At 36.3% G+C, this 22,352-nt stretch overlaps 1 protein-coding gene across 6 annotated transcripts in view; it reads right to left on the bottom strand.

Moving 5' to 3' along the window:
- The window catches only part of DIAPH3 (diaphanous related formin 3), a 527,980-nt gene that overhangs the window by 326,196 nt on the left and 179,432 nt on the right, over positions 1–22,352 (bottom strand). For all 6 annotated transcript variants that reach the window (XM_043478170.1, XM_043478172.1, XM_043478171.1 and 3 more), the window contains 8 exons: positions 20,488–20,598; positions 20,081–20,199; positions 19,166–19,282; positions 13,563–13,681; positions 10,893–10,957; positions 5,701–5,805; positions 2,817–3,080; positions 1,945–2,059 (listed from right to left, as the gene is read on the bottom strand). In XM_043478170.1, the coding sequence (XP_043334105.1) occupies positions 1,945–2,059; positions 2,817–3,080; positions 5,701–5,805; positions 10,893–10,957; positions 13,563–13,681; positions 19,166–19,282; positions 20,081–20,199; positions 20,488–20,598 (1,015 nt within the window). The remainder of the gene's footprint in view (positions 1–1,944; positions 2,060–2,816; positions 3,081–5,700; positions 5,806–10,892; positions 10,958–13,562; positions 13,682–19,165; positions 19,283–20,080; positions 20,200–20,487; positions 20,599–22,352) is intronic.

Here is a 22,352-nt window from a genome sequence, read left to right as displayed (position 1 = left end):
TTTCTAGGAATTATTCTTTAAAATCCCGACCAAAAAATCAGTTGCCCTCATAGCTTGCCTCCTGTTGGCATTGCCCAGCGTTATGACCATGGGCTTCCTCATCTTTCCAACGATCCTGGAGATATTATATAGTGTCACAGAAAAGAGGAAGCTGCATTTGAGTTGAGAGAAAAGATGTCGTAGGCCTCTGCCAGTCTCTAAGTCAAACTGAAGAGAGATTCGGGGCACTGGGGATACACGCAGAGTCAGACAGATACTGAAATATGGAATATTCAGAAAAGGATCATCATTTCCTCACCTTACCCTTTACAACTGGTATTAGATTGCGCTAATGTCTATTTTTTTCAACCTTAAATCATAAGACTAAAGTTAGATGACTTAAGAATTTTTTAAAGGTCCAATTATTTCATTTAAGGCTAACACTACAGCTAAATTGAAGGCATGCTAACAAGTTTCCCTTTTGAGCCTCATTAATTAAGAAAGTAATCAGAGTACAGAGAGGAAAAAAAGAGTAGCTGATGGCAGTACTACTTAAACAGCTTTTAGATATCACCCTTTCCACCTACAAGAAAAGCAAAGGGAAAACTAATCAATTCCAGATTATGAAATCTGAAATTCTGAAGTGCTTTAAATGCAAATACACATTTTAACTGCCATATATTTTCCTTGATTGCCTGAAGAGTACACTAATCTTTTTCAAAGAAAATTTTGATTCTCCATAATCAAAAGGTAAAATTAAGATCTGCTTACTTCACAAGTTTTACTAGGGTTAGAAATTCCCCTGGTTTTCAAAGAACAAAATATATTACTTTTACCATTTTAGTCACGAAAAATGGTGTTCCAAGATATCTGATAAAGGCTTTGGATTTAAAACAAATTCTAGAAATCTAATTTACAATTACCTGTTAAGAGTTTCTAACTTACGTTATGTTTTAGAAAGAGTTTCTAAGCTATATTTTAGAAAGCATTTCAAAGGTATGCAAATGATATTTTTGGTATCTGCCAGCATCCCTTGGTTGCTGTGATGATCAAGTTAAATCAGGTACATAAAGCATCTGGCATGGTACCTAGCATGTAGCAGGCACTTAAGAAGTCAGCTCTTCAGTCTAGACCAAGCATTCCCAGCTCTGTCCAATGTAATCTCTCCCCATCACCTATCTCTCTGATGAGCCCAGGGATATAAGTGGCCTAAGTCTGCTAAAATGTTCCTTTCTGAAAATTAAAAGATAATGCCTGATATAAGTGGTTTATACTACAAATATAAAATGTGTTACTCAAAAATGAACTAAACAGTGTGAGTATCAACCCTAAAACATAAGTGGGAGGCCCATGACAAAATCAAATTTCAGACAAGAGTAATTCCTAAATATAATTGTTAAAAAGAGAAAATTCACAGTCCATAGGTAACAGCTATCTGTGGGTAGCTCTTGAAAATGAATTTCATTGTTCATAATGAAAAGATGATATAATCTACTAACAGACTCTATATCAAGCTACCTTTCAAGATAATCTATAAATCTGATCATTTCTATTCCATGTGAGTCATACTAATTAATTACATGGTAGTCACTGCAACATTAAAGAGTGGGAAAATTAGGACTAGAGGAAGACTCACATTTTGACTTTGTTTTTCCAGTTCTCATTGACTAGAGGGAATTTTCATATCAAAATTTTCTCTGAAAATATCCTCCTTTATGAAAGTCTAACTTAGAATATCTTCAAAGAAGGTATCATGTAGAAATTTTTTTAACTCTGGTATTAAGTTAACCATTTGCATTTTAAAAATTGCTCAGTTGATACTCTACATAAAAAAAACTAACTTTATTTATCCATTAGTAATGTAAAAACATCACTTATAGGATACAAATAATACTATTGAAAGCATCTAAAGAGTTGTAACATTAAAATGCTAAAAGTAACAAATATCCAAGATATTAAACTTACCTTTTGGCTGGCAACAAAACGTATTCTCAAGTTTACAAAGCAAATCCACACTTTCATACTTATTTTCATTTGCTTTTACCCAGAAACAGTCTTCAGTCATTTCCTGAGGTCTGATCTGCAGTCAGAGAGCAGACAGATTCACAAAAGGTTGAGTGTGTCATCTGTCCCCCACCCAGTCACCATCTACACACCCAGCACCCCATAGCTGCCAGCAGATATTGACGGAGTCATCGCCATAAGATTTTTTCCAAAGTGTGTTCAGTGAAATACAAGGTCTGCAGAAAGTTAAGGTGTTATTAGGGAAAAGGAAAAAAAAAAGGTTCCACTCTCAAATAGTTGGGAATTGAAGCTGAATGCAATGAAGTTTGTTCTTTCTCAGTTATACTTCTCCTAATCTTCAGCAATGCTCAGGTTTATGTGACAGTGAAACCATCTTTCTGCAGGATTCAGAATTCCTGTGTTTCAACTAAATATCCACCTCTGACAGCAAGTAATAATTTTTGCAATAGCTACCAACATTAAAAAATTCCTAAGAATACTAACTTTTCTGTACTTTTTCAAACAGTTCAAAATACATGGTATAATCATGATAATATTAAATTATGTTATGTATATATTTAATTTAAATGTTATGTATGCATTTGACTATAAACCAAATCCCAGCACAATTATCATAGACTCCTACCCAATTTATAAACTAGAAAGCTTTAGTCAATAGTAAAGGGCTTTAACTCAACACTTTTCTTATAAGAATTCCTATTTATTTAATGCCATTTTGAACAAGGTTCCCATTGGAAATTATATACAAGTAAATACAAATTTAAGCTTTAATCTAAGAAACAGTATTATTTCTCTACTTGTTTCTGTTTTACCTTTAACCAATTTAATCTTCTCATGCTGGTTTCCAGTTTAAATTCTTTCTTTGGTTTTAACCCAAAAGGCAGGGTCGGTGGAAGGGGCGCGGTCTGTCCGCTGAGAAGCCCCAGCGGCGGGGGTGGGGGCACAGGCCCCCCGCCAAGCGGTAAGGGCGGCCCTGGGGGCGGCGGGGGCGGCGGGGGTGGCGGCGGCGGGGCTGGTGGGCCGGTTCCCTTTCCATCTGCAGGAGGCAAACAGGTACCGGGTGGCAAGGCACCAAACTACAGGGGAAAAACAATAAGCACCATGACAAAGAGCTCTCTACAAAGCAGGTTCAAGTATACGCTTCTCAAAAATACTGTTTTAAACCAAAAACAATTGAATTTCAGTAATGCCATGTGGTTTAACCTACAAACAAAATTTCAACAAATATTTTTCCCAATTTAAGAGCATTATTATAGCTTTTGTTTTCATAAAAATGTAATGGTCAGAAATATTACTCCCCATTTTAAGGTAGCTATGGTCATCTGGGTGGAGATGTCCAAGAGGCAAATAGTGACCCGGGTCTAAAAGATCTGCAAGTCAGCAGTCTCAGTAGGACAGCTGAAGAAGCCATTTGTGCAGGTAAGTTCACCCAGAGGACCGAGCGTGAGGAAAGGTTTATATACAGAATTCTGCGGGACACCAGCATTTAAGTTAGTAAATAAATACATAAATAAATAAATAAGATCCAGAAAAAGAGAGGGAAATAATATTGCCACACCATGCCTGTACCCTTCAGGAAAAATTAACTAAGATTCTTAGTAAGACCTGGAAAAGCAAAACACGACCTGGTTACTAGGCACTTCTATCCTTATGCTTCTGTTGCTTAATAAAAGTAGATGCATTTTTACTACCATAAAGGTGATAGGAGTTGATAAATAATTTCTGTGATGATGATTTCCTGAAACCAACTTCAACTCTAAGGCATATAGCTATATAACTATTAATAAATCATTTTAAAGTTTTATGCTAAAATTACGGAAAATAGATTACGTACAAAGGCTTGAAATCAACATCCAAAATCAGCACAAAGAAAAGGTATTTAAGAGAAATTGAGACCACAATCAAAAAACATGCCTTATCAAAACCATTAAGTATAAAGAAGAATCACTTTAGTGCTGGGTTGCTGTGATAGTGGATACCACAGCCCTTTGAACCTTAGGGATATGTGTACATTGTACTCACATTCAATAGACATGTGTAGTTAACAACTAATGTCTTAAAACAAAGGCAAAGGTGAATTTCTGCTCTAGACTTTGATGAGTGTGAGTGACTTGAGAATGTCACTGATGAGGCCAGACACCATGAGCACCTTGCCCCCCAGTCTGTCCTCAGCGTCTAAGAGCGCTTGGCTGTTACGTGACACAAGGAATGAAGTCATGGATAACAGAACACATTTTATTCATAACCTTTATAATCAGCATGGCTTTGATGAAAGAGAAGTATATTAAGGCAAATGCATACATTTCATGAGAAATACAAACTAATCCAAAGAAAGGATTTGTCAGTTGTTCTTCAAAACTGAGTATGTGGTCAACGTCGAGTCTCTAATGACAGGCTCTCTTCTGACAGACATAAACAGAGGTGATCACTGTACATAAACAGAGGTGATCACTGTACACAATCTAAAACAACAGAGGAGACTGCTTGATTTAATCTGTTTCAAAATGTAAATATATTCCCGCTTTATATAAAATCATATGCAGCAATAACATATTCAAACACAGTGAATATGTTTTCTATAAACTAAAATTTTCTAACATAGATTTACAAGAAATGCTTCAATTGGGAAAAATTAAAAGGAAAGTCTAAATTTATACTAGCCTGGACCAGGAAAAAATTGTCATGAATATTTCAGTGTCTAAAGCTCAATCTGAAATATAGAAAACACAGCCGAATGTTTCTTTAATATGAGGGAGAGGGAACCACATAAGAAAGATGAAAACTTTCAACAAATTGTGGTACCTTCTCTTGCAGCACTAGAGAAAGATGATCATTGAGAATTTTCTTGTAGATAGATTCTATTTTTTCCCCCAAAATTAAACACTAACAGGTAATTCCTAGAGTATCTTCAGATAGACTCTGCAACAAAACTATACACTAAGTAAAAAAGAGAACAAAATTGCAAATAACATAGGAAAAAGTATGCCTAACATTATTTCAACATAACCATAAATTAGGATGAAAGGAAGATAGCAAAACTATACTTATTGCTCATCATCTTGCATGTAAATCTACATGAAGGAATTTAGCTATGGATATTCTACTTCCTTACTTTCATCCATGTAAAACATGTAGATAACGTATTTCTTGCTACCTGTTTTGTGTGCAGAGAGTATATGTGAGCTATCTACTTCATAATCCAGATTTGCTCCCATTTTTGTCATGTTTTAAATCTGTTTACTTTTGGAAATTGAAAAATTATCAGAAAATGTTCTCATTCAGCTAGAGGTTATCTTTCACTGCAAGTACCCATAGGCTGAAGGTTTTGAAAAATAAATAGCTTGAGCAATAATTTTCTGTAGTAGGATAAAGATCAGCGATGAATGACAAATCTAATATAAAAGACTTTCTTACCCTTAGTGCTTAATTACCTAGCAAACACATGACATCAGGAACAAAACCGAAATGCAACACAAGGAAGATACCAGACATTTTAAAAAAAGCAAATTAAAAAAAAAGGAGGCAAAATAACTTTAAAAATTTAAACACAGAATAGAAATATATATAAACAAAAATATGAAAACATACAAGTAAAATTAAAGTTTCAACATTTTGATGCTGTGAGGACATGATACAACCTTTGTTACCCTGTGAGTTTTCAATACCCAAATTCACTCCAGGTAGATAGTATTTTACCTGTGATTTAAAAGCTTGTAACTCTGCTTGAAGCTCATTAATCTCTGCCTCTTTTTTCTGCAATTGAGCCTGAGTTTCTTGGTGGTCGGTAAACTCTTTTTCAAACTGAAAAAAAAAAAAAGAAACATACAAGACACAGAGAAAGATGAAAATAAAAAGCACTATTCTTCATATAGAAATGTGACTCTAATGATCTGTTAGTGACACATAACTTTTATGAAAGGAGTGGAGGCAGGCTTTTGCTAAGTCACCCACAGCTTTTCTCTAGGTCCCTCAGGGTCCCACCAAAATCATTCATTTGAAAAGGAGCAGACAAAGCCAGAAATGAAATCTGTGACCTTCTCCTCTCAGCAGAACAAACTGGGCTTACAGTTATCCAGAACACTGGCATTTTTCTTAAGTGTCCCAAAATACCATTGCAACTTTGTGTAAAATAATGGAGAGCAAGGCACTGTACTGAATTCCCTGACCCCTACCTGTGAAAACTTATACTTGAAATGTCTCAAGTTTATCAACATGATTTAAAAGAATTTCATTTCAATATTTTTTATTAATAAATAACTCCATTTTGTAAATGCATCAATTATTTCCTTTTTTTGTAAAACAGCATCAGAAACTTAAGGACCTAATATATGTTCTAACCTTCATCAAAAGTTTAAGAGGATAAACTCCATCTTCTTTATCATTAATCTTTGGAAAATTAATGATAAATTAATCTTTCAAAGACCTTAGTGCAACACTTTGAGGGAGGAAGGCAAGTGATAAAATTTGGTAAATCCAATGAGTCTTCTACTTGATATAGCCACTTATCACAAGTCACCATCCTGCACTCAAACAGTTTCACCTTGCCATCATCTTCACGAAAATCCCCCTACTAGCAGAGATAAACATGAGCTCTGTCTCATGATCAAGAACACGTACTTGACTCCGTTTCAAAAAAGAAAAAAGTAGTCACTAAAAAATACAAATACTTCACAAATGTAGCCTTGAGACTTTAAAACACAGTCAAATGAGGGTTACTCTTCAGATTAGGAATAGGATCTCCATACACTGGTGGCTTCCAAGTCCCCATCATCAGCTCCAGATTCACAACTGCATTCCAGACTGCAAACCAGTCTATAAATATATTTCCAACTTAAGAAAGGTTTTTAAAAAGTAAGGAAGCATTCCAGTATTTTCAAAACCAATATTGTCTTTCTCTCTACAAACTTTGTTTTTTTAATACTGCTGTTCCATCCAAAAGACAGCTCACATATCATGACTCCTTTGTCTTAAATCTTTAGTAGCTTCATTATAAAAACCACACTTATTAACCTAATACCTAAGAACCACCTGATATCTGGTCCCATTCCACTTCTTTATTCAATAAGTATCTAAAAGCATGACTATTATGTGTTTCTCAGAGTGGCAGGGACTAGGGGTACAGAGTTTAAAAGAATATGATCATTGTGTTTAGTAAGCATAGTGTCTGGTGGCAAAATCAAAACAAACTAACCATCCAAAATCTATGCAAATAGAGAAAGGCCAGGAGGCATGTGTGTCATTCCTGGAGCAATGATGCTTGATCTAAGGTTGGAAGAACTTGAGTCACCAGCTGAGAAGCGTAACCTGCCTCGTGACTCATACGGTGTGTACATGAATGACAAGCATCCCTTGTAAGGGCCACAGAACGAGGTCTGAGAACAAACTGCAGAGGATAGAGCTAGAGATACACCAGAGCCAAGCTATGGAAAGGAAGTTCACAATAAACCAAAAAGCTTTCTTCTTTTCCCTAATAACTACAGACAACTTTTAGGGTATTTATCACAGGAAAGCAACGTAATCAGACTTGCACTCTGGAAAACCCAGCGAGCAGCAGCACGGACAGTGGACGGAACGGTGTGCTGGGCATCAGTGCGGTGCGGCGCTGCAGCGTCCCGGCACGGACACAAGCCCTGCTGGAGCTCAACAGAAAACAGCACAAGAAAAGGAGGAAAATATATATGTATAAACAGAATCAAAAACCAGCATCTGACTGAACAGAGGAAATGAGCGAAAGGCTATAACTAAGATAACCATGTTGTTCTGTTGCTTTGAAAGCCGGCAAAAAAGGATTATAATTTGAGGGAATGACATTTTTAGAGACAAGAATGAAGAATTTGGTTTTGAAGATGTTAAGCTTGGTATAAGAAACTCAGAATGAATGTACCTGTGCCTCCTCCTCGGACAGTCACCTTGCTGCCTCCCACTATCCATCAGGGCTCACAGTAGCCATTACTTCCCAGGGCAAGTGTTGCCTCGCCACCAGAGATCCTTCCTACAGGCTTACACACCAGACAGGGTTTTCCTAAAACAACTGTTATCATCCTGTATTATAAAACCTTCAAAATGTAGTATCATACACCTCAGTAATGCTCACCAACCTGGAAGCTCACTAATAATGAGACCTTTTCTGTTTTATTCATCACCTTTCCAAAAGCTTTATATTTACAAATTAAACTCTTTTGTTGAGTGAAATCATCAGCCAATTCCTGTCAAACTTTCCTTTATATGTTGAATAACCATGTCAATATCATAAAGGTCCTCAATCTCCCAGTCTCAAAAATCTCTATGAGGTCATTTTCTCTATTCTCGTCTCTATGACCAGTCAGTCAATGTTTACTGCTGCTTAGCAAGAAATAGAAAACTAAATTCTTATGAGAGTAAGAATGAAGAAGCCTTTCTCATAATATCAATATGTACACTGTCCTGTCTTAGGTCTTAGAATAAGATGCAGAAGGAAAAAGAATTATTTATAGGAACAAAACTAAAACTATCAAAACAACCAGAATCATAGTTACTACACTCAAAGAAAGCTTACTAAATTAACTTTACCATACTGAGAGTATCTGTATTACTTACAAGAGAGATAAATTTCTACATCCTCCCCTATAAAAGGATCAGACAAAATATAAACTTTGCTTTAGCATTTTTATAATATCCATAGTGAAATCACAGTAGCCTTGAGGATAAAATGAATCTCCATTAAAGATGCACTTTACAAAAACTGAAATGATAGGCTTCCTCTCCGAAAGGAGTCAGTAGAGCAATATTACACTTACAAAATTACATGCAAAAATGTCAAGAAACACAGTTAAGGTTGAGGTTCTACTTAATTTCATTCCCTCAGGTAAGTGAATTAGTGCATCTATACAAGAAGGCTGATAACTCAATACTCTCTATGTACTTTCTGACATTTCTAGTCTTCATTTTTCAAATTTATGCATTAAAATAAAGAATGTGTCTAGCAACCATGATAGCTTCCTGCCTAAAGCAAAGTATTTACATGTGTCCTTATAAAGCTATCAGAAAAAATTCTTGCTGACACATACAAAATGGTATGGCAATAGAAATTTTTTATGGAGTGAACAATATTTTCTGAATATACCTAAGACACATAACTGCTGACTGAAAGGAGACAACTAACCTTGAACAAGGTCTTTCTTCTATTTACACTAAAAGCTTACAATTTTAAAACAATGTTTTGAGAAAGTTATCATATACAAATACTGTAAACCAAAAAAAAGATTATAAAAGCCCATTTAAACTATCTGAGATTCATTCAAACCAAGTAACTTGAAAGTCTGCTACTCCTTTCCTACAGTGAGTGAAAGTCTTATTTACTGAGCTTGGAACACAGAGTCAGTGGGTGAGAGGTCACCATACAACACAAACATCTATCAACTGGAACACTTAGGACACTTAAAGTATCGATTACTTTGTTTCCCCCATTAACTAAGTCACTTTGCAAAAATGGCGATGTTAATATCCACAGCTGTAATCCGAGCCTGCAGCCAAAGGTCGGGGAGATAATACTCTCTAAGGATTTGGTGAAACTTAGGACTTCTTAGACAGGGCCCTTACAAAGTTCTCCATGTAAAAGTGAAACTTAAAGTCACTCAGTCATGTCCGACTCTCTGTGATCCTGTGGACTATACAGTCCATGGAATTCTTCAGGCCAGAATATTGGAGTGGGTAGCCTTTCCCTTCTTCAGGGGATCTTCCCAACCCAGGGATCGAACCCAGATCTCCCGCATTGCAGGCGGACTCTTTACCAGCTGAGCCACCAGGGAAGCCCAAGAATACTGGAGTGGGTAGCCTATCCCTTCTCCAGTGGATCTTCCTGACCCAGGAACTGAACTGGCCTTTCCTGCATTGCAAGCGGATTCTTTACCAACTGAGCTATTAGGGAAGCCCTAAGATGTTTTATCTTAAAAGTCTATTAAAAATGTACAGTTCTCTCAAGGTTCATTTAGGGCTTGACACATCAAAAATGTAGACTCTGGCTTGGTGCCTAACTCAGTCTAAATGTTCCTTGAGTACATTGAGGTAGTGGTAGCAGTTACTACCATGATTCCTCCAACGAAAGGAACCAGCCCTAAGAATTCAAATCAGAGCAAACTACTTAAAATGTGAAGACTCCAGCAACAAAAGATAATAAAATTTAAAAATAAAATTTTAAGATCAAGAACCAGTCTAATAGGTACCCACTAAGTAGAGACAAAAGCACAATGCACTATCTTACAGAAAAGTGGGGGATGGCTGGATGGCCAAAAACACTACTGGGACAGGAACAAATGAAACTGCTGACACCTGGTACTTATGATCTATGAAAAAGACAACTTTACATGGTTCCGCTGAGTCTTATGAAGCAACTTTAATCAAAACAAAAACCAAATTAAACTTTCACTTAAAATTTTTAGATATAATTTCAATCTTAAGGGCCTAAATTATCTGAGGCCTTCAGAAATACTCCAATCTTAAAATTCTGACTCTATATTGTCAGTCATTTATTTATTCATTCACTCATTCAAAAAATATTGTTTTAGGTGCTGTGATAGTGAATAAAGCTAACAAAAACCCTTCATAAATTTTAGTACAGAGGGAGAAACAGACAAGACATTTGTATATACACACACAGATACATAAATGATGTAGCATGTCAGATGGCGATAAATACAACAGTAGAAAAACAAGGAAAGAAGCATAGGGAGGGTCGGAGTTGGGAGTGAGGAGTTTAAATGTTTAAATAGGAAGTTCTCAGAGGATGGCATCTGTGCAAACACCCAAAGGAAGTAAAGAAGGAAATTGGAAGAACACAGAGAGTCCCTGAGGCAGAAATATAGCTGCAGGAGTCCCCCTGTAAGTCTTGTGAAGTTATTCAAACTACTTACTTTCTTGTTAAGTTCTGATGCTTTCTCTTCAAACTCTTCTAGTTTTGCTTCATCTATGCAAATATCTAAAATTGCAATGACAAAATTTTTCTTAAATTCACTGTTACTTTAAAAGTTTAGAAAGAAAAAAATCACTGAGAAAAATCAGAAATCATGTCAGTAATAAACAAAATGGAGAAGTATATAATATATAATGGAGAACGATTTTCTAAGCATGATACCAAGGTCATAAAATATAAGAGGAAAGATAAACCCAACCATAATGTTAACCTTGTATTAAGCAAAAGGAGGAGTTCAACTGTACATAGCAACAAAGGTAGCTATCCTCAGTTCATATTTTGAAGGAAAAGGAGAAGATGATAGCCAATACAAATGGGGAAAATGTACAATAACAATGAGCATAAAATTAGGAATAAAAATCTAAAAATTGATAAGCCATAAGAACAGATAATTGAATTTTCCTAATAATATGAAAATATACAAATTTTAATTAGAAATAAGCAAAAATTAAATAATCCCTAATGCCAAGTACTGGGGATAGCATGGGGAATCCACCTCTCCTAAAAACAGTTGGAAGTATCATTAAGGAACTTTGCTAATAAGAAACTATGCAATATGTACTAAAATTTAAAATAAATACTTCTTTCACCCAGTAATTCTATTTCTAGGACTTTGCTTTTAAGTAAGAAGATTCATTAAAATATTGTTAGCAAAAAACTGCAAATAAATATCCACTAATAATAGATTATAAAGCTCTGATAGGAATCCACAGGATGGGACACTTCACAGGAGAAGTAATTCATATGGATGTCTCATGATGTACTATATCCCTTCTTTCTTTTTTAATGAAAGCAATAATGAAAATTGTTTAATAAAACATACTACAAAACAACTTATGAAAAGCAAGAATCAACCAGTCACTGCATCCAAAACTAGCCCCACTTCCTGAATGGGACCGCTTGCAGCTCTTTCTGTATCAGATTACTTTCGTGGTTAGCTGCTCAACTCCAAATACAGTGTGTACACAGTTATTTCTTGATTTAACTATGTAGGGCATTATGGATAACTTCCCAAGTTATACTTTCCTGTATAATCCTAATTCTCTATAAGTTTTTTTCACTTGGCTGGCTCTGTAGCACTAAATTAATACTTAATCCTCTGATTCCTATTGCACAGACAGCATCTCTTGAATCCCACCTTATTATGTTATCTGTGCTCTATACTTTCCAACATCTGTCTCCCACCTAAGCATGTTAACACAGTGAAACTCTCTTCTGTATTTAAGTCTTCTGCATTGTGTCTGTAAGTTTATTTGAAACATTTATAATCAATTAACAGAATGAATTTATTTAAATATGTAATTACTTTCACTTATATAGGCAAGAAGTATTCAAAGATTTTATTTCCTTCTCAAGAATTCAATGTCAAAACCTCTCACCTATTCAAGAAAAATATTCCTAATGTCCAGGTAGAAAAAACTTTCTCTTCAGACACTATTCAAAATCATTCCATGTTTTAGTTTGCTATACATTTAGAGAATATTTTCCTTTATTTCTGTGTCCCTCCTACCCCCAGGAACTTCTAATTTCTTCTCTCTTAGGGAAAGAAACAAGCATTTGCTTTATCAGTGTCATTAGTATTGTCTACTACCTTCTCATTCTATGCATCTCACACTTCTTCCTGAACTCAAATATTTTATGAGGAAAAAAACAACTCCATGCAAATAATACTCTTTGAATATTAAATCAAGATTTGACGTATGGTAACTTCTTAAACATTAGTTACCATGTGGAATCACATATCCTTTCAAAGACTGTTTTGCACTCTGTTACTTATAAATCATTTAGACACATCAAGCCCTGGTCATCTGGGAAAGAGTGGTTTACAGAGTCATACAGATCCTTCAAATGGTGATACATCTCATCATACAGTATCAAAATAATCGTATAGGGTAATATCACCACTAATCTCATCAGAAAAAAATTTAGCGCTGCCGGGATGACAGTAGCAAATACAAGTTTTCCAAACTCAAATTTTTACATAAATGCTTGGATTTTATCATTGGTAACATAGTCTATCTTCATCTCATTCTTAGGAAAGTGTGTGCCAAACACTCACATCTAAGTAGCTACAATTTGTGTAACAATCACTTTTTCAAAGATTTAAAAAAAAAAAAAAGGCAGGCATCTCAGCTGGCAACTCAGGCAATTACACAAGTACTTCCTTTTGGACTCTGGTTTGCAGCACAAGTGACTCACACATACAATATATTGAAGTTTGAATATATTCACACAGAATATTGAAATTTGTATACACAAAGGTAAATTAATATTTTTTTAGTTCTTTATCAAGAACATTCTTGAGTAAAAAATAGCAGTTTCATTTCTTCTGTTTTACCAAAGAATCCCAGGGCTACTGAGGTTTGGTGCTACTGCCTTGCTTTACAACAGGGTGCCAGCAGTTTTCTCAATATTGTTCTGCAAATATCAAGATGGTGAAAAAGGCAAATAATGTCTCAGTACCATTGTGAAAATAGATTTGACTAGTAGGACCTTCTGAAAGGGTATCCAGGACCCTCCAGAGTCCACATTGCAAGAAACAACACTCTAGCACTAACCCATGGGTAAGGGACAGAAGGTATTTCCATTTAAATAACAGTGACACACTCACCAACAAACTGACTCAAATCTAAGTCTAGTCTTTTTCGATATGTGAAGTCTGGATCCATCCCATCTCTATGCAGTACAATCTGAGATACACACTCATCAATTAATTTGAAGTACTGTTGCCTAGAACCAAGGAAAAGAATAAAGGTACACTCAATTTATCAGTGTAACTTTACATCAAAACAAAGCTATTTCATTCAGTAGCTTGATTTCCAGTTCAATAATATACTACTGTGCAGTTTTAACAGTTGATATAACAGACGTAACATGGGAGTGACAGTAAATACAAATGTCACTTACCTTCTAATGATTTTAACACATTAATGTTTTCGTAATCTTTTAGTTATAAATACAGTGTGCGTTAAAGATCATTTTCTTATGAAAGTCAGAACCTTGAGTTAATTAGTAGGCAGTGAAAAAGAGAATATTCAAATGAAGTGATACTGATACATGCTTAAACACAGTCCTCAGCAGAGATCATCAGCCTATCACTATACCTTACTGAAAGGGTTACCATTAATTCATTTTATTTTACAAATCAGAAGACATATTTTCTAAAAAATTATCTGGAAGTTTCTTAAAACCATACAGTTCACTGTTTTTACAATGTTTGGGATAATGTGAATTATAAACAATATCAAATGAATATTTTTTACTTAAAGCTAGAAAAATTCAGTTTAACAATTTTTCTCCAAAGTTTAAATTTAATTAAAATCCTCAACAGGCTTCATTTGTAACTACAATTAAGTTCAGTCCAACTGTATGAGTAACAAGTTAAAGAAATCCTTTGAAACAACTCAAGCCAACAAATGCAAAAGATTTTACAAACAAAACCAAACTACAGTTATGGGCAGGGGTGGGGAGCATAGGCCTCCATCCCAACCACTCAGGAAGACTTACTTCTTCTCAATGACATTTTGCACAGTTTTTCCTCTCCACCTTCTTCTCACTATGTATGTGATGGCACTTCAGCAACTTCAGCTTTCCATCCCTGTAATCTATGACCTGCTGCTCTGGACCTACCTACTTACACCCAATAAACCATTCATTACACTGAATAAAATAAACTAGAGTTCAACATTAGCAAATAAGAAAATGTTCATTAACTGTCGTAGAGTGACTATTTAAGAGAGTATTCTTAGGTACAGATCAAGGCAAGAAGGCATAATCATTGCTTTCCTCAACTTTCACAATTTCTTTTAAAGAAATAATCCCCTAGCTAATGTCTTAGCTGTAATAACCACATTTACACTTGAGGTATTTATATATAAATTGCACACATTTCTATCACTTTTAAAAATTGAGATGACACATTCTGTCCCTTTTTTACTCTTAGTTAATGTTATCTTGATGTTGTTTTAATAAAACATTTAAATTAACACGTTATTTTGTGTCATTTTTTAAAAACCATAATTTCATTAAATGCTTTCTCAGTTCCACCATTCTAAATTATGAGCTCATTTATAATGCAGATGAAAACTGATGCAGAAACTCTTTCAGCAAGATAACAAGAGTAAAGAACAATATACTTATGGATTCCAGAAACATAAATCTAGAAAACAATCTTGATGTGAGATATTAGTAAGGTAGTGAATGTCAGAGTAATATGTAAACAACCTAATTAAGGAATAAATATAAATGTGATTACTTCACTAATATAAAATGTAATTTTTGTTGGAGAATATTTTGAAGTCAACTTCCCTTTCTCTGCAGTTTTTTTACCAAAATCAGAAATTATCTCCATGCACATTCAACTCACATGCTATTTTGCACACAATAAGCCTTCAATAATTTGTTACAGAATTGAATTTGATCTTCTATCCACCTTCCAATTACCTTGCTGCATTTGATTTTTCGTGGGGCCTTTGCTGTATATTTTCCAACTGAGCTCCATTTCAGTAAAATTTCCTTTTGTCCCAAAAGCAAAAGTGAGCAAAGATTTAAATTCATAGATTGAATTCTTTTAAGTGAGAATATTTTGCACTCTACAATGAAAATTAGCTTATTAAAAGCTTTAGAAATTTTGTTTATTAATTATCAATATTAATTCTAAATGTTCATCAAGTGAAAATGTCCAGAAAACTGAAGATCTCTGAAAGGTAAAATCCAGGTCCACTTGAGATAGCAAAACCAAAAAAATGAAGAGGTAAACCGAAAAGAACAAGGTACATGGGACTGCACAACAAAAGTAAAATTTACTGTATGTGAACTAAAAGGTAAATACAGAAGAATTTTAAAGAATATATAGCAAAAGTATCATGTAAATGACCATAATTGTGACTCTATCCTGTAATAAATATATTCCCACTATAAGAATAAACAATCTAGGGGGTGGGATGGGGAGGGAGATGGGAGGGAGATTCAAAAGGGAGGGGGTACATGTACACCTATGGCTGATTCCTATTGAGGTTTAATGGAAAACAACAAAATTCTGTAAAGCAATTATCCTTTAATTATAAAATAAATTTTTAAAAGAAGAATAAACAACAACAAACAGTAATAAATAAGAGAATTTTGGTCCATGGGAAAGAACCAGTGGGGTCTTGACTAAGCAGTCACAGGAGGAACTCTGCCTTCATAGCAACCAGATCTGGAATGAAGACCAAGGGCCTTGGGCTGAAAAAGCCAAGGAAGAAGGGAACACAGATGATTATCAAACTTCAAAAGTGATCCTGAAAAACTGACCAAAGGAGAGGAACTTCTATGGCTCACTAATAACACTTTGATAATGCTACTATGACAGAGTACAGTGAGAGCAGCCTTAGCATGTAGCCGTTGCTGGGCAACACTACTCTGTGCCCCGTTACCTGGCAACGGGTCCCACTCAGCCATTGGTCGGTGCTAGAGTGGGCCCCGCCCACAGGCGACCGCTTGTCAGGAAGCCACGGGGCGGGGTGGAAGGGGTGGTCAGCCAAGAGTGGGGCACGGCCATGAGGGGGAGTCAGGGAAGAGCGGACCCTGGCCTCTGCCTGGGGCCCTCCAGCCTGTTCCCTGGCCCAGAACCAGCAGGTGAGCTGGGCACCCAGGGAGGAGGCCAGAGATGCGTCAGAGGCTCCAGAGCCTTCCCCATGGCCACCCATGAGCCGGGGCCTTGAGGCGCTGGGGAACCACTCTGCAACCTCTGTCTCTGTGAGCGAAGAGCGGCAGCCGTTGGCCTAGGCCACAGGCTGTGGGCCCTGCCTCCTGCCCCCTTTTGGGGGCCTGAGGAACGGAGGGCCAGTTGGGTCCTGGGTGCCAGGCTCCTCAGCGATGGCAGCTGGACAGAGTCTGGGAACCTGGCCCTGAGGGAGCCGCCAACTGAGGTGGGCCTCCTCTTGGCCAGGACCTGGACTTTGGAGGGCTGTGCCCTGGGACTTGGCACTTTGTTGTCAGGACAGAGAAGAACATTTGTTTGGTAGAGATTTACAGGAACATCTTCACCTGACTGTGACCTGACTTCAAGAATAAGAATTTCACACCAGGAGGTCTGTACCAACTAACCACGGCCCTCCCCACCTTTCCTATGAAAGGGCTTTGTTGAAAGCTTTGGGGGAATTTGGGAATTTTAAAGCATGAGCTACCCATCTTCTTGCCTGGCTCTGCAGTAAACTTTTCTCTGTTCCAAACTCCAATGTCTTAGTATTGTTTGGCCTCACTGTGAGTCAGGCACACAGACTTGTATTTTCAGTAACACTACAATGTATTTCTCTAGACAGTTGATTCTACTAAAGTGATAGGCTTGCCTGAGCATGCCCCACAAGAGTTGTGCTTTTTAATCTGTTCTGAAGTTTAAAAACCACATGTCCTCCAGAGCACAGATGAAGGGACTAGAATCCTAAGTAAGAAATAACCTCCTTTACAGCACTATGTGTGTGTGCTAAGTTGCTTCAGGGGTGTCCAACGTCCAACTCTTTGTGACCCTGTGGACTGTAGCCTGCCAGGCTCCCATCCATCGAATTCTCTAGCCAAGAATATTGAGGTGGGTTGCCGAGCTCTCCTCCAAGGGATCTTCCCGACCCAGGGATCAAACCCACTTCTTTTGAGGCTCCTGCATTGCTGGCAGATTCTTTACCACTAAGCCACCAGGGAAACCCATATAACTACAGGCCCTTTGCCACACTATGGATACATTCAAACCTTCAAAAGCAATCAACAGTCTTAAATTTTTGGAAAATACAGGGATCAAGAAAAGGATGGGGTTACTTTAGAATGAGTGAAAGTCTCAAGTTTATTTTTAAATTTTCAGAAGAGTACAATGTTACAATTAGGGTACCTATGATTTTCAAAAATCATATTTAATCAAATATTAGTATTTTTTACCTAGCATTTATAAAGTGGTTCAATAAACTGTCTTATTTAAATAAAAATTGAGAAACAAGCAAATGAAGCCTAACAGGTTCCTGACTCTCATTTTAGAAGACCTTGGGATTTGCCAATTCTACAAAGGAAGGAAGTAGAACAGGCGGTCATACTAATCGCAACCTAAAGTTTTACCATGTTTCGGTAAAACTGCTCACTTGTTAGGTACATCAAAAACCTAAATTACTCCCTCTGACATCACCCAGAGGACACAGCCTGAATGAAACTAACAACTCCTTCTACTTGAAATCAGAATAAGAAAAGACATACTATCCACAGTATTTGAGAAAAAATTTCAGCAAAGTTAAAGGCAGCCAAAATGGCTTCATACTCAAAAGATCTTAGCTTCCTTCATAAAACAGCAATAAAAAAGGAAAGAAGGTATAGATAGTATTTATTGAGCATACACCATATCTGGCTAGGAGTCTCACTCATGTTATCATTTCAATCTTCATAACAATACAGCAGCTTAAGTGCTACTACCCATAGAGGGTGGTGCTCAGTTACTCAGCCGTGTCTGACTCTTTGTGACCCCATGGACATGTATGTAGCCCGCTAAGCCCCTCTGACCATGGAAGTTTCCAAGCAAGAATACTGGAGTGGGTTGCCATTTCCTACACCAGGAGATCTTCCCAACCCATGGATCAAACCTACATCTCTTGAGTCTCTTGCATTGACAGATGGATTGTTTACCACTGAACCACCTGGGAAACCCATATAACTACAGGCAGATGTGGATAACAGTTAATTTCTTTAAACAATTTGCTGAGTTCAAGATGTCTAAGGTATAACCAAATGACTTCAAAAGTTACTTGTATAGCTTTCTGATACATTAGCAACATTAAACATAACTGTACTATTAAGGAACTTTCTAGCTACTTAAACACTAATAAAAGTGATATTTTAGTATCTTTTTTATAACTTATGAAAAGAAACTTATCAACACCATTCCTACTGCCCAAGGACTAAGCAGAAAATATTATTCATCATGCAATAAATTAGTAATAAGTAAATTTGTTGCTAGTTCTTATTTTTATTCAGATGAAAACTTGTAACCAAGAATCTGCTAGAGCTTAAAAAGTAATAGTAATATCATTTTATACCATCATCTATCTAAATATATGCCCATAGGAAACACTGTATACTATGAATTAATACTATAAAAGAAAGAAATCTTAAAAATATGTGATGTTCAAATCAAACAGCTGGTGAATTTCACAATATAATTTTATTAGTGAAAGAAAATATTAGAATATAGCTTCCTCTTACCTTATAAAATAATCATTTCGAATCAGCAAAAGATGCTGCAGAATTGAAATGAAATACCCCTCTGCTCTGGTTTCCTTAACTGTGTTCCACAGCATGTTGTAAAGATCATTCGCTTCAGTAAACAGATTAAGGAATATGTGGATTTATTTGCCCTCTACACCCAACAACGGCGGTAAGTGACACGGAATCTGCTGTGTAAGGCCTCAGAAGATGCTGTCTTACGCCAAACCAGGACCGCACAGACCGAGCATGTGATAAAGCGCGTGTGGCCAGCTGTGAGAGCAGAGGGAAGCCGCACGACACTCTCCAGCCTCCCCTCCGCAGTCGGCTCCAGCCAGTCTCCTCTCTTGCACCAAGGCGCTCTGGCAGAGCGGCAGAGAGCTGCTCACGAAGGCGGCCCTGGGCTCTGGGGCAGCCGTGACCGAGAGCCGGTGCCAGGCATTACCTACCACGGCGCACTCCCGTGGAAGACAGAGATGCGGCACAAACACAGACGTCTGCAGAGACACAGAGCCAGCCAAGGCTCGTAAGAAAATACATGCAAGGTACAGGGCAGAAATAACCAGCAGGCTAAGGGGCCTACTCCTAATGCCGGAAAGCACTGGGGGCAGCGGGGCTCCAAACAGAAAGAACAGACTGCACATGTGCACATTAAGAGGCCTCCAGTATCCAGTTTTAACGTGCAGCATTCATTTATATAAGCATGTTTTCATAAAAACACATATAAACTAATAAAATAAAAAGGTTTATACAAACATCCCTCTGATTCAACAGAGTTTTGATTTTATAGCATTTACCTAGAAATGGCTTCAGAAGTTTAATATTTTAGGGTTAGGGGCTGACTGTTTAAGATTTAGCAGCAATTATTAGTAATTAATATATATATATATGATTGGACATCAGACAAAAGGATATTCAAATTCAGCTCTAATATCTTCAAGGCGATGGGAGAACTCCATCAAATCTTCTTCCTTATGCTCATCAAAGACTTTAAGTTGGATATCCAAGCCATCATTCTTAATATGTTTTAAATTCTACAGATATTAAATTGAAATTATGAGGAACTGTTTGGTTTTAATAATGCAAAAAATTAATGAAAAATATAAACAATAAACAAACCACTCAATTTGATTTATAGCATTCAAAGACTTAAAAGTGTTAACTAATACTCAAAAGTTATCGTCTGTATTTCAAAAATAGATTTTATACTCAAGCCTTTTTTCCCATAGATAAATTATTCTTGAAAGTAATTTATCTAAATTTCCCCCTACTCAAGTACTTCTTTAATTTAAATATTAATAAGAAGACTGCAGGGCACTTACTGGCAATATCTCTTTCAATCCACAACGCATAAATTCATTTCTGATGTGAAGCCTGAAGTCCAAGTCATCAGGAGATGTAACAAGGGCATTGATGAGCTGCATACACGCTACCTATAATAAATTACACAGTAAGACTTAGACTTGGATCAGACATTTAAAAAGGAGTAATAGCACTGAGACATCAAGGCTGTGTTCCAAGTATTATCAAATATCTTCCTTCACAGGGGAGTCTATTAAAACGATAATTTGAATGTAAAATACTTTAGTCAATTATAAATTATACAAGAAATATATTTTCAGTGGAGTTTTTAATTCACTCCAACCAAAAGTTAAGTTCTTGTCCAAAAATATCATTCCATGCACACAAGACATAAACTGAACACACATTAGTTGAAAAACTATAAATATCCTTAGGTAACACTTAGCTAAACTAGGATAATCAAATAACTTCCTATTCATCAAGAGAAACCCAAAGACTTTAAGTCAATAAGAATTAACTAAGGCATGCATCTAGTTAATGGGGTTGCTATAACCAAAAACTGTATTATGAACATTGCAAGGCTAATTACTGGTTTGATCCCTGGGTTGGGAAGATCCCCTGGAGAAAGAAATGGCAACCCACTCCAGTATCCTTGCCTGGAAAATCTCATGGACAGAGGAGCCTGGTGGGCTGCAGTCAATGGGGTCACAAAGAGTCGGGCACAACTGAAAAACTAACACTTACTTACTTACTTATTACTTAACTGACCAGGCACTGGTCCCTACACTTTGACAAAAACTCAGACTTACTGTATGTTATGTTTATTAAGAAGACATAAAGAAATAACATGGCCAACTGAGCTAAAAATTAAAAATCATATTTTCTCAACTTTCACCCTGGAACTCCAACTTTCAACTTGGATATCATTTTTTTTTTAATTACTGGCTGAACTGTATCTTTCATTATCAAAAATCTATATAATGAAAACAAAGGAGACTGTTTCTAGGGTAGCAAAGAATTCTTCATTGTTGTCAATGGTTATTTTTCTAAGTCTACATTCTACCAAAAGCCAACAAGAAAGACTAGCATACTGATCAATATGTTTAACCTCATGCTGCTCTCTAAATTGTCCTTTCTCCATCCCTTAAGGCAAGGTCTATATGAATTTAAAACGCCATTTTGGGATTAAAACACCAACAGGGGTCTGAGTTCCAGCTGGTTGAAATATATTATAATTGTTCTATTTGATATCTAAACACTAAAATCTGGCCAGCATGCCTCTACTGTCAAAATCTGAAAGAGAGGGAAAAGAAAAACATATTTAGAAGAAAAAGAAAAGAAAAACTTAAAACAGAGTCTACCTTTCAGTACATGTTCACTCAACTGTAAACAGTTCATGTCAAAAAGTCAAGTTTAAAATGCTTTCTTTGCACTTCCTTGCCAGTCATTACCCAGTACCCACAATTTTTTTCAGCATTATAAAAGATCTCAAACAGCATACAAATCATGTTTCTATACGTTCAGAGAAATTAAATTAGCATTAGTCACCAGGTTTCCAGAAAAGATGCAAATTATAGACAACTCAAAGAAAGCAGCAAAAATAAACAACCTAAAAATTAGCAGCAAATATCACCTAAATGGAAAGTCAATATACATAGAACAATATTAGCACAAAATTGAAGAGAAAGAAGTGGAAAGGATCATCCAAATTGCTTCCAGGAAACATTTTAAAGGCAATTTCCAATAAAAGGAAAAATAGGAAATTGACAAACTGAAATAATGAATTTAATTCTTTAAGATCCTTTCCCAATTCTAATGGTAATTTACCATTATCACGACCTATACCCACTCTTTGATTAATTTATAGCCTGTAAACATATGTCTA

This window comes from Cervus canadensis, chromosome 9, assembly GCF_019320065.1.
Source record: "Cervus canadensis isolate Bull #8, Minnesota chromosome 9, ASM1932006v1, whole genome shotgun sequence".
Lineage (NCBI taxonomy): Eukaryota > Metazoa > Chordata > Mammalia > Artiodactyla > Cervidae > Cervus > Cervus canadensis.
This window is presented reverse-complemented; position numbering and strand designations above follow the sequence as displayed.